Below are 13,815 nucleotides of genomic sequence, written 5' to 3' on the forward strand. Positions count from 1 at the left end.
CACACAAATATAAATAACTGTAGCCTTGGTCATTTTCATTGTCAAAAGCCATTGTGCGTCCATTTGCTCTGTCCATTCATTCATTCATATATATTTATTTCATTCTTTTGAAAAATAAATGAAAAGGAGCAAAAAGAAGATAAACTTATAATATCTGCCCCTTATCAACATAAGTTGAATTACAATTCCAAAAAGGTACGCTTACAACACACATCTACTTTGCAGCACCTATGCAAGGTCATAAATCAAATATCACATTGTCCTGCTAAATAAATGCATTATATTTTTCTATTAGTAATGCATTTACACTCTTCTTAAAAACAAAAAACGATGTTGAAGTTTTAATTTCACTATTTAGATTGTTCCACAGACTGACACCTTGCACTGAGACACATCTTTCCTTTAATTTTGTTCTAAACTCAAGTTTCTGAAAGACTTCAGTTCCTCTTAAATTAAATGTACTAACTCTCTTGATGAATCTATTTTGCAATTTATCAGGTAATGTTTTCAGATGAGCTTTATACATTATTTTTAGAAGGCTATATTCTAATAAGTCATTGAATTTTAAAGTTTTTAACTGTATAAATATTGGATTTGTGTGGGCCCTATATTCACTTCCATTTACAACGCTGAATGGCACGTTTTTGTAATTTAAATACAGGTTCTATATAAGTCTTGTTTGCACTTCCCCATGCTTCAATGCAATAGGTCAGATGTGGAACAATCAATGAATTATATAACAAAATTAAGGCACATTTATTAACAGATTATTTTACTTTATGTAACACAGCTATAATTTGGGATACCCTAGATTTAACCTGGTCAATATGGAATTTCCATGTCAACTGTTCATCAATCACAACACCTAAAAACTTAAATTCATGAGTCCTTTCAATCTGTACTCCTTGTACTGACAATGCTACATCTAAATCCATTTTTATACAACTAAAAATCACAAATTTTGTCTTACTGATATTTAAGAACAGTCTATTGGCATTAAACCATCTAATAATTTTCCCAAACTCATATTCTACAACTTGTAATACCTCATTTATATTTTTGCCAGCATAAAATAAAGTAGTATCATCCGCAAACAAAATACATTTTAGTAACTTAGAAACATTTTCTATATCATTCACATAAAGAAGAAAAAGTACTGGACCTAGTACCGATCCCTGGGGTACTCCACAATTTATTGAACAATTTCTTGATTTTATGCTATTGATTTCAACAAACTGCTCTCTGTCTTTTAAATAACTTCTGACCCACTGATGAACTATACCTCTTATACCATATTTATATAATTTAATCAATAATATTTCGTGGTCTAAAGTGTCAAACGCTTTTTGCAAGTCCACGAAGACACTTACAGTAACATATTTCTTATCCATAGCATTGGTTATTTCTTCTACCAATTCCAAAATTGCTGTTGCAGTTGAATGATTTGAGCGAAATCCATATTGACTATTTGTTAACAATTCATTTTAATCCAAATTTTTTTTTAATCTATTCACAAATAATTTTTCTAAGATTTTAGATAGCTGTGGTAACAGAGATATGGGTCTATAATTCGAAACATCATTTATATTTCCTTTTTTGAAAAGTGGAACCACTTTGGCCATCTTCATACATTCTGGAAATTTCCCTGTAGTGAATGACAAATGACAAATATAAGTAAAAGGCTCAACAATAACGTCTATTATTTGCTTTATCAGTGACATATTCATATCTATATAATCATTTGACTTTTTATTTGCAAATTCATAAACAATTTTCAAAATTTCACTCGCTTGTACCCTCTCAAGGAAAATGCTGTTTACACTATGTGGAATAATACTACCATCAATATTTTCGTCTGGGATGTATTGTACTAAATTTGAGCCAATATTTGCAAAATAATTATTAAATTCATTTGCAGTTTCTTCTGTCACATATTTATCTGAGTTATTCTTGGTTATAAAATCGGGAGTAATAACTTTGGCCCTACCTTTATGCATGACTGTATTTATTACACCCCATGTGTTTTTGATATTGCCTTTACTTTTATCTATCAGATTGGTATAATAATCCTTTTTTTGTCTTCTTATAATTAATACAAGTTTGTTTTTATATTTTTTATATCTGCACTCTGCATCTTCTGTTCTTTTTTTAAGAAACGTTCTATACAGATAATTTTTTTTTTTACAAGCCATGTTCAGCAACGGAAGGAGGATCCATGTGGAGCGTGTGCTAGGATTTTTCATGTTGTTCATTGGCAAAACTGGTGCTAGAAATCAATCAATGAATCAACAGGGTTTTTGTTTAATTATCTTTAAGCTTCTCATAATTACCTTAACAGTCGCTCTTGAACTGTCATCAAAGCTTAAAAACATAAAATATATTCAGAAAAAAATTCAGATAAATAATTTCCCAAAATAGAGAAATTGGTTTACTCAACTATTATTTACTTTTTTCCACTTAACTAATAATTTTATATTAAATGAATAATATTTCCCTGTGCTGCATTTGCAAAATACTATATCTGCAGAGTACAATGGCATTTTGAATCGAATAAGCATGCACAAGAGGAAAGGAATTCTGCAAAGCGCTTTACAGATTCACTTTTCAGGGATGCCAAATAATTGGCGAGTCCCTTAAAAGACATCTAAGCTAAGCTGACTTTGTTTGTATGTGTTCCTGTAGCTCAACTAGTAGCGCACAGCACAAGGTATAGCGAGGACATTGCCAGGAAACACACGTACAGATAAAGTGTTGAATGTAAGTTGCATGGGATAACAATGTCATTTAAATGCATGAATGTAAACATTGAAATGCTGTTTTACTGTCAAGATGCAGAATTACACATATGTTTCTTCTGTTCTGAGCCCACACAATGGTATTATCACCACAACTCAAATGAATTAATTTACGGTGTATGTATATTGTATCGCTAACATGTTTTTTTTCATTGAAATGCTGCTTTAATCCAACTTTTCATACATGCAAGTGCAAAGCTGTTTTTTGTGACAGCTGAAGGCAGATCAGAACCTCCAGCTCTTTTAACTTTCAGTGTGTGTTTATTGCAATCACCTAATTCCATCATAATCACACTAGTTCCTCTTTCTCAAAGACAGAGATTTAATGGCCTACTGTCCCACAAGAGGCACGTTTAAAAGGACCGAACTGCAGGGGATCTGAAAATCCGGCATTTCACAGGGCATATGATGGGGCTGCCTAGGGCTGGGCAGCATTTCTCACTATTGCATCATGCCATGACTAAAGATTGAGTGAACACTAACAGTTGTAGAATATCCATTTTTCTCGCTCTCATTCTTCTTGCATTTATTTGACTATTTCTGCTGTCTCAGTTGTGCTTCGCCTTCACTCAATACTTTATTTCCCTCTCCATCTTTAGCTGTATCTCAGGTGTGCTAATAGTAGAATATTTGTATCAAAGAGGACTCGAGCTTCATTTGACCTTTGTTGGATGAGAATATGTATGGGACAATAAGGATTATATGTATTTATTAATTGCTGGCACTATTGAGCTGCAGTTTTTACTTGCATTGCATGCCAGCATTTTCACTGTACCCACCACCCACCCTCAAAAATGACACGTTTTATTTTTAGCATGAGCCAAAAAATGTTTTACGTTTTTTATAAATACTATTTTCATCCTTTTTTTTTTATTGCCGATAGAAGCTTAAAATTACACAGCTATAATGTATCTCCATGACTCATAAACACACAAGTCACTTTCACTATTTCGCAAAAACCTAACCTCAAGCTAGATGGCTTTACATTTGTGAGAAGTTTTAATCAGCAGAGTTTGCAACAACATTACTCTACAAACATCACACAAAACCAAATAGGCTTAAGTGCACGTGCACATTATCAATCAAAGATAGTGAAAATGGAGTCAGACAGTTCCATTAACTGGCCCAAAACACTGTCATTATTGTTGAGCCTGTCTTTTTCCCATTCTGTCATTCATTTCCTTGGGCCATTTGGTTATTAGTACTTGTTATACAAAGTGATCTATAGAATATTTCCCCTGGAATAATCTGGGTTAAGGGTCTTGCTCAAGGGCTAACTCATGGATTGCCTTACGATGTTCAAACCTACAACCTTTCAGTTATCGACCCATATCTTTAACCATTACTCCATAACAAACTTATGTACAAATGTTTATTCATATAAATAAATTCATCAGCTCATATTATGTAAGGAATAAATGGCAACGGACCATATTGAAAATGAAACAACATTTAGTTCCGTTCCTTTTAAATCTAACTGGAAAAGGGGAGTGCCAGGAGTGCTGATATTTAGTGTAACAGCACTGGAAAGGGGAATACCAGGAGTGCTTATATTTAGTGTAACAGCACTGGAAAGGGGAATACCAGGAGTGCTGATATTTAGTGTAACAGCACTGGAGAGGGGAATACCAGGAGTGCTGATATTTAGTGTAACAGCACTGGAAAGGGGAATACCAGGAGTGCTGATATTTAGTGTAACAGCACTGGAAAGGGGAATACCAGTGTAACAGCACTGTAAAGGGGAATACCAGGAGTGCTGATATTTAGAGTAATTGCACTGGAAACGGGAATTACAGGAGTGCTGATATTTAGTGTAACAGCACTGGAACACCTTACTTTATTATATCACTCAATTTATCTGTTGCTGTGTCCGAAATCACTCACTTGCACGATGTCCTATATAGTGAAAGGTAGTGATTGCACCAGATCAGCACTCTAATAATAACAATGGTGAGTGGTGTTAGCGTAGTGGGCTAAAGCACATAACTGGTAAGCGGAAGGTTGCTGGTTCGATCCTCACAGCCACCACCATTGTGTCCTTGAGCAAGACACTTAACCCCAGGTTGCTCCGGGGATTGTTCCTGTAATAAGTGCACTGTAAGTCACTTTGGATAAAAACGTCTGCCAAATGCATAAATGTAAACAACAATAATAATACTTGTTGTTATTATTATATAATGGTATATACAATAAATCGTCATTCAGTTTGTCATGTGTAATCTATATATTCCATAATAATTATACATATAATAAAATAATAATTTTATAATAAATGATAATCATGATAAATATAATGACATAATGATAGAAAACTGAAAAACAAGAATAAACACATTTGAACAAGTGTACATTATTGTATTTATTTATCATGTTTAGTATCCCGAGCACAGAGACATGTGCGCATAGCACCTTCATGTGACTAAAACACAGTCCAAAAGTTATCGGACACAAATTCCATTGATTATTTGATGAATATGTTATCTACACATGATATTTGAATAATTTCCACTCTTCTAAATGAACAATAATTCCCCCTCAGTGAAGAAAGAAATCACTTGGCAGTAATGGCAAACTAAATATGGACTATTACCTCATCTAATATAATTTAATCTGTATAAATAAATAATAAATTGCAAAAATTAATCTGTATGATTTTGGATGTCTGTATTTTATTCTGTTATTTTAATCAGGTAATTATTTGTCAAAAATTAAAACACCACAGCATGCATGAAATAAAAGATTGCAGGAATGAAGGAAGCTGAAAACTGGCGTCGCTCTCTCTCTCTTCCTCTCGCACTCTCTTTCCCAGCTTGTCAGTCCTCCCTGCGGTGGGGAAATTGGCAATATAGTGTCGGCAAATGTACATCGGCTGGACACTCGAAATCAGAGTGCATTGTGGGTGATAACTAGGACCATTTGTAGGGAACTCAGAATTCAATCAGCTCCAAAATGGCCGACACCCAAAATAGTGCACTATAATATATAGTGGATAGAGGGCGATTTCTGACAGCTTCAGCTTGTGTTTGTGGCATTCCAGACAGGTTGCCAGTTCTTGTTCTTTGGTTTTGTGACTGTTCTTTTTGGCAGAGCAAAAATATACAAAATGTCTGCATATATTGTGTCTAAAGTGTACTTGATATTGTTATATGGCTCTCTGGAATACTTGATTCTGATTGGTTAATTGCGCAATCTATCAGTCTGATATTTCTGAATATCTATATCAATCTCTGGGCCCTAAAAGTATGCGATAACGACCGGATGACTGTACGTTATCCTTTGCTTAAGTTCTTGTTACTGAACTGTTGAAACACAATCAATCCATGTACACTCACCTAAAGGATTATTAGGAACACCTGTTCAATTTCTCATTAATGCATTTAGGGGTGTGGTCCTGGTCAAGACAATCTCCTGAACTCCAAACTGAATGTCAGAATGGGAAAGAAAGGTGATTTAAGCAATTTTGAGCGTGGCATGGTTGTTGGTGCCAGACGGGCCGGTCTGAGTATTTCACAATCTGCTCAGTTACTGGGATTTTCACACACAACCATTTCTAGGGTTTACAAAGAATGGTGTGAAAAGGGAAAAACATCCAGTATGCGGCAGTCCTGTGGGCGAAAATGCCTTGTTGATGCTAGAGGTCAGAGGAGAATGGGCCGACTGATTCAAGCTGATAGAAGAGCAACTTTGCCTGAAATAACCACTCGTTACAACCGAGGTATGCAGCAAAGCATTTGTGAAGCCACAACATGCACAACCTTGAGGCGGATGGGCTACAACAGCAGAAGACCCCACCGGTACCACTCATCTCCACTACAAATAGGAAAAAGAGGCTACAATTTGCAAGAGCTCACCAAAATTGGACAGTTGAAGACTGGAAAAATGTTGCCTGGTCTGATGAGTCTCGATTTCTGTTGAGACATTCAGATGGTAGAGTCAGAATTTGGCGTAAACAGAATGAGAACATGGATACATCATGCCTTGTTACCACTGTGCAGGCTGGTGGTGGTGGTGTAATGGTGTGGGGGATGTTTTCTTGGCACACTTTAGGCCCCTTAGTGCCAATTGGGCATCGTGTTCCTAATAATCCTTTAGGTGAGTGTATATTCACTCCTGCATTTCTTTTGCCCTTTTCCACTCACCCATCCATGTTTTTATCCATCCATCCCATAACCAACCTCCTGTAGACCCAGCTTTTCCTTTTTTCTCCTATTTCACTCCCCCTCACTCTGGATCTGTTGCCAATCTTGGCTCAGAGCTCTCTCATCCTGCATAATATTGCTTCTGAGCTGTCAAAACAGCGAGTACAAATCCTGCTCCAGAATCAATGGGCACAGTTATTCTCGTGACCCTTGCCAACCAGCTGGGCAACTGCCACATAGTCCCTCAGCCAACATATGAGGTGACAGTCCACTAAAGCTCTGCACTGTACCTGCCTCCCCAGGTTCCAGACAAACCCTCTGTGTGTCCAGTTACGTGTGTGTGTGTGTGTGTGTGTGTGTGTGTGTGTGTGTGTGTGTGTGTGTGTGTGTGGTGGAGTCATACTATAATCTTCCAAAATACCTCCATGAGGTTTGGAATCGCTTCATTCGCCACAAGGCCACCCAATGGTTGTGAGCTAGAACTGACTCACAAAGTTCAACTTTATTGGGTTTTACCCAAAGAGATTTACATTTTGATCAGTCTTTTGGCACTGAATTATTATTTTTGTATTATTATTTTGGTTGTCTCCATTCATATCATCCAAACATATGCAATAAATCATGAATCGCATTTGCGTTTTCTGTGTCAGAGACAAATTCTGCAATATTATTATGGCCAAGTTAACCATTTATGTTCCAATTTTTGAAGTCTCTTTATGTTTTTAGGAAACAGTCGTTCTGTTTTGCCCACATTTTGTGTTATCCCTCCCTGGTGTTTTCTTACGCTATGAGAATCTTTTTTTCTGCTTGTTTGGGAACGTGGACAGTGTAGCTGGCAGCCCTCATAGTAGCTTCATTCACATTCACATCACTTCTCTTCTCTGTATTCCCTGCTGTTAGCTCATCCAAAACCCTAAAATAAAGAGGTGCTGCTAAAACAGGAATGCATATTTATAAACTGAACAGTCTGATAGGAGATGCTGCTTGTCAATGAGCTGGCATAATGTGGCCGATACTAGGGTAAAGGAACTCTCTGAAACAACATGCCATTGGCATAATGGGCCTTATTCATAAAACACAATATTAACCATTTTTTATGTGTATCATATGTCAGACATTCTTGCATAAACTGTTCCTTTATTACCCTGGGAGAATTTACATAAGAATGGGTTTAACCTGTTGATACGCAATCACCCGCACACGGTAGTGACATCACTCTGCTTTCATTTAATATATAATTTACCGTCTATAAATGTAATGAATGTTAAAAAATGATGCATCTTTTCAAAGGTCAAAGGGTTCAACATTGATATCTGATCTCTGTTTCACGATAGCAAGACTCCAGAAACAGCAATTGAGTTATTTGTGCAGGAGTACAAATTAAAACATGCAATATCAAAACGGGACTTCATACCTTTATTATGAAAACACGATCGCCAGATGAATCCAGTTCAACACACTTGGGTCAATCGTCCATGACAAGTGTTCATTGAAAAACATCCAATCGCACTTTTTGTCCATAAAAGTGATAAATGTGTGAAATATTGAAATATTCTCCATTGTTTACATGAGATCTCTCCTTCATCATCGTTCTTCAACAAACTGCAATCTAAGCAGCATTCATGTTGTAAAACTGTTTATGATCTGATATATTAGAGTCTCATAAACAAAACCAGCCCATCTCCAAAGTCTGTTTTATTCATAATAGTCGAGCAGTGCCGTCAGATTTAGTGTCGTCTTGAGAGGCGGAGCCTTAATTTTACTCTGAACACTTCCAGAGATTTTACAGAGATTAAAGCTGCAGGAACTCATTTATTATTCGATCATCTTCAAATCTGAAACGTAACTTCTTTAGACTCGTGACTTTGAGAACATTTATTTCTGGGGTGTCTTCGCACTTTTATTATTGTTTTTTTAGATTATAAAAACACGTTCAGCACAAAATATTTCCATTACTATAAACTTCAGCTTCTCTAACTTTAAAAATTAACAACATATATTAATTCTGAAACTTGGTAAATAAAGCCCAAAGTGTCTTCTTTCAAAAGATACTACAACCGTGTCCAAACTCCAAAGGGACCATTTAAGTTCAGGTGTGTCATTTTCATGGTTTGTGCTTAAAAAGGGGGCGTATCAACAGGTTACGTAAGTTATAAACAGAAATCTGTTCTAGTAGTGTTTCGTGTTCAAGGCCCAATTACATTAATATGTGTATGTTTTGGTGTATTTTTTAATAATATATTGTAATTTATGATTGTATTTCCTTTGCCAATTTATAAGCTTTGAATTTGGGGAAATCAGAAATGTTATAACGATTAAATCTCTTCTTGTTTTCAGTGCAACAATGACTATGTTCCTGTGTGCGGCTCTAACAATGAAAATTATGAAAATGAGTGTTTTCTTCTGAGAGACGCCTGCAAGCAACAGACTGAGATTCTGATGGTCTCTGAAGGATCCTGCCCTGCCGGTACGTTCAGTCTTCTGTTGTGGTGGATGTCTCTTGAAGTTTAATCCATAGCCTAATCGCCCAGTAACTGAGAGTATAAAGTTATCAGATTTAGACCTATTTACCTCTGAGGTCTGAAGCATATGCAGACTCATGCTATTCAAAAATGTTTTAGTCACGTTTGTAAAAAATAATACCCAAGCACACTTTACATTAAGGACCCCATGAAAAGGGCAAGCCCTTCGATGCATCCAGCCCCAAATTCCTGTTTTAATAAGAAACAGGACAGAAAACTGTGTTCATTCAGGGATTTCTCTCTCCATGTAGATGACCAATGACAGCACAGAATAAAAGTGAATCAAAAAAGTTCAGAAAGCATCCTCCTTTTTCCTGTTATATGATGTTGATCATTATTAGTGAGTGTTGTGCATTTAGTGTTGCAGATCAGTCAAATATCTTATTAATGCTTAGAAGTGTGTCCTGCGGTCAATAAGATAAGTGTATTGCTGAGGGTAAAGCAGATGTTTGGTGCTCTGGGAGTTGCTGAATCAGACTCCATTAAACAGTGTCTAAACACACTGAAACCATTAAAAATGATCTCTAGGGAGAGAGAGTGAGTGTGTGGGAAGAGAGCATTTGTGTGTATAGTGCATCTACAGAATGAAATGTTTGTGTTTGTGTGTGTGTGTGTGTGTGTGTGTGTGTGTGTGTGTGTGTGTGTGTGTGTGTGTGTGTGTGTGTGTGTGTGTGTGTGTGTGTGTGTGTTTGTGGGTAAAGTCATAATTCAATCACAGCAGGATATTGTTTCCTATCTATGGCTGAATGTGTGTGAGAATGTACCTGTCTGTAGGTGTTCTGGATGGTAAAAGCTAATTTAGTAAAACAGGCAGCAGAAAACCAGAAAATTGTTTGTCTCTCTGAAGCTTGAATGGTGGCACTGAAAATCATCTCTCATCATCTCTCTGTTTGGCTGTCTGTCTCTATGTGGTTTCCTTTCTGTCCATTTTTTGTACTGTATATTCATACATTGAGTCCAGATCAGACTGGACTCAGTTTAAGAACCTGACTGATACAACTCTATAAACAAAACCATCTATATACAGTTGTGCTTGTGATCTTGTGTATTCACTAATAAGTGTATAAGTGCCTCAAAAGTTTTTGAATATCTTTCAGACTGCCCAAACATTAGCGAATCCATTGACTAGGTCTACCTAGGAAGTGCTAATTGAAACAGCCTTTTTAACAACACTGACCACGTTAGCATGCACTTTAGAAAACGATTTATTCCAGTGTCTTTGGTGAAAGCTGCATTCTGAACATCAATATTATTATTCCATTTCAGGGATTAAGAGAAAGCGGTTTAACACACATAGGTTTCTATTCGAGAGCACAGCTTATGTGGCCATGTAAACACATTAGTGGCGTTCTGATGGGTGTTTGAAGAGTGCACATGTTTGTGAACAGACTAGATAACAAACGTCATAAGATGGAACGCAACAACAAGTCAACACAGTAGAAAGAATTCAACATTTCTTGGATTACAGTGGGAATAGGACATACACTATAAACTAAACCCATTTATATACACACCAATGTAAAATATCGACTGCCCTTCACATTCACGACACATATATGCATATGGGGAATACTGGAGTTTTATGCAAGAGGTAAACCCCACTATTACAGCGCAATTCCGCTGCAGGATGCGATAGAAAGTTACGAAAACAAAAACAGCAACAACTCAGGAATATCTGGATATAAATCGAAGTAACAGAGAATAGTTTTTTGGATGCTATGTTTGTTATTCACACAAGCGTTGTGGGGAAATTGCATTGCGGGATGGATGGACGGATGGACGGATAGTACTTTAATACACAAGTCATTATGTGACTAAATTAGTCTTTTAATTTGGTTGAACAGAAATTGAATTCGCCTGATCCCTGCTGAGTGTACTTCTCTTAAAAAGACCTTTAAATGAGATCAAACCAAAATACCAACATTGGCTGATAGTTGACCCTCCCAGAGCCCTAGAAGGTTTTCACATGTTCATCCCAGGACCCTCACTCATGCTGAGGACTGTTTCACAGTTCTGATGTTTGTACCAGCTCATCTAACTCTTTGACACTGATCTCCTCTCCACTAATTCCCTGGCAAATGATCCAGCACCAAACAGAGCTACAGAGATAAGTGAAGTGTATCACACTCAGATATTTTCTTTTTCTCTGTAGACTGGTTTCAGCTTGTCTCCACTATCTTCATTCATACATCAGTATAATAACTGAAAGTGAGTCGCCTCAAGCACCAGGAAACAAACATTGATTGTAGTAACCAGAGAAGTATTAAAAGCTCATTTTATTTAGTTGTATAGTGGAAACTAATGTCTGCCTTGTTCGGTTCTTCCCCAATTGCCTTCTTCAGGAATTGCTATTTGTATTGCGCCTGTGTGTTGCAGCTGTCCATGGTGCTGAAACCAATTCTGCATGTGCCAAAATGGCATGGTGTCTGAAGCATCATGTTGGCCACTTTGGACTTTTACTAAAACCCCTCACTTCAAGATAGTTCATTTATTAATCCTCATGTTGAACATTAAACGCAAAGGGAGTTTTGTCAGAGTGTTAGGGAATGACAGCCTCAGCCACCATTCACATTTATTGCATCGGTTTTCCATGAATTGAAAGTGAATTGTGCCTAACATCTGCTTTTGTGCTCTATGAAAGAAATAAAGTCATATGGGCTTTTTCCAAACATTAGCTGTAACAATAACATTCATCAACAGTCACTTCCAATACTGACTGTTTAAATCAGGTTATTCCCCTGTAAATCTATTACTGCATAAAACCTCTCCTCCATCACATATTGCTTAGATTTGCTCTGAAGGACTGCTGGGCATATCCTTCTCCCAATTCTCTGGCATTGATAAGTGGGCTATTTACCTCACAAATGGTATTGAGTTCACCCACGTGCTGTTTTAAGATCAGTGTGAATAATGTGCTGATTAAGGAGATGGACCAGCGCTAATATTGAGTTTTCAGTGTGGCAGCAGGGCAGCTAACCATTAGCTTAGTGGTGCGTAACTGTAGAGAGGACTCTGGAAATTGAGGTTAAAATAGCCATTCTGCCTAAACACACTCCACCTAGTGCTAAAGTAGCTTTTCTCTGCAGACTTAAGGTTCATATTTGAAAAAAGTATTATTGAAGTCATTTTATCCACATGCTCAGCAGTGAATACCACATTCTAAATACATTCCCATATACGGTTACCCCTAAGGATCGATAGGAATATCAGTATTATTCATTAATTCTTTGTACCTGTTTTAAAACCCGATTCTAGGGATGGAACTAGTCATCCAACAACTAGATTATCGATATTTATTTCCTTAATTTGTGTGTGTTTTTTTTTAGGTTGTGTCTTTAAATGTATCAGCTTTAAAACACTCTCTGCTGCTAAAGTCATACACATTTAGATGGATATCTTTTTGTGCATTCTGCTACAAACTTAAAATAAAAATGTTTGATTTATGGTTGATTAGCTGGAGGAAAACCACAAATTCGTCATGGGTTCCTGTCACTGGAAGGAAGAGAGAATCCGAGGCAAGGTGGAGTACCAGGATCGCATGTATCGTGACATGGCGAAAGAGGACAAAATCTGTGTTACTATGAGCTATGCCAATTGATATACCATGGCATGTCCTTTTATGAATGGTAAAAGTACAGTATGTTAATAGTAGTCAGGAAATCTAAGTATGAGGTCTAAAGAAGGCTGAATGAAAGAGTTTGCATATGGATTCTCCCAGTACCGCCGCTCCCAATAAGCAGACTACGCAGTCTGCGTAGGGCACCGACTCCCTAGGGGGGCGTCATCTTAACCTAGGAGGGCACCAGAAAGTCCACCAGCTGTCCTGAACCTGAAACCACCCTGAAACCACCCCCGGCCAGCGGCGACCCTGGAGCTGTTGTGTGATCATAAAAAACACCAAACCTTGACCGATGTGCATCGAACCAGTTAGCAAGAGATCTAAACGTTTAGCTTTGCCTTTGGGGAATATGTTTTTCCCATTCAGAAATGCCTGATGACAGATGGGCGAAACTAATGATGTTGGGATCCTTCAGTCATAGATGGAAATGAGTGCCAGCTAGGGAGGCTAAAGAGTTGGGTTTCAAATTACAAGTTAAATAAATGACTAAATGCAAATATAATGATGGTTGTTTGAAGCGGGAATAGAAAAACCAGCACAGTGTATGAGAATAGCTCAGGCAGGTCATAAGAGGAGGTCATTAGCCATCCCTGACCTCATATTTTGGCAGCTGCATTCATAAATAGAAGATTTAGGAGGTGCCAGTGGTCTTATTATTTACCTGATTTGGAAGATAAACAATATGTTTATTTTTGTAAACAATATGTTTATGAGTCGATACTACTATTGATATAGGGAAT

General features: G+C 37.1%; 1 protein-coding gene across 3 annotated transcripts in view; it reads left to right on the forward strand.

Moving 5' to 3' along the window:
• Window positions 1–13,815, forward strand: part of LOC127654605 (tomoregulin-2-like) — an 86,241-nt gene that overhangs the window by 28,976 nt on the left and 43,450 nt on the right. For all 3 annotated transcript variants that reach the window (XM_052141828.1, XM_052141829.1, XM_052141830.1), the window contains exon 3: window positions 9,272–9,401. In XM_052141828.1, the coding sequence (XP_051997788.1) occupies window positions 9,272–9,401 (130 nt within the window). The remainder of the gene's footprint in view (window positions 1–9,271; window positions 9,402–13,815) is intronic.

Source organism: Xyrauchen texanus, chromosome 14, assembly GCF_025860055.1.
Source record: "Xyrauchen texanus isolate HMW12.3.18 chromosome 14, RBS_HiC_50CHRs, whole genome shotgun sequence".
Taxonomy (NCBI): Eukaryota; Metazoa; Chordata; class Actinopteri; order Cypriniformes; family Catostomidae; genus Xyrauchen; species Xyrauchen texanus.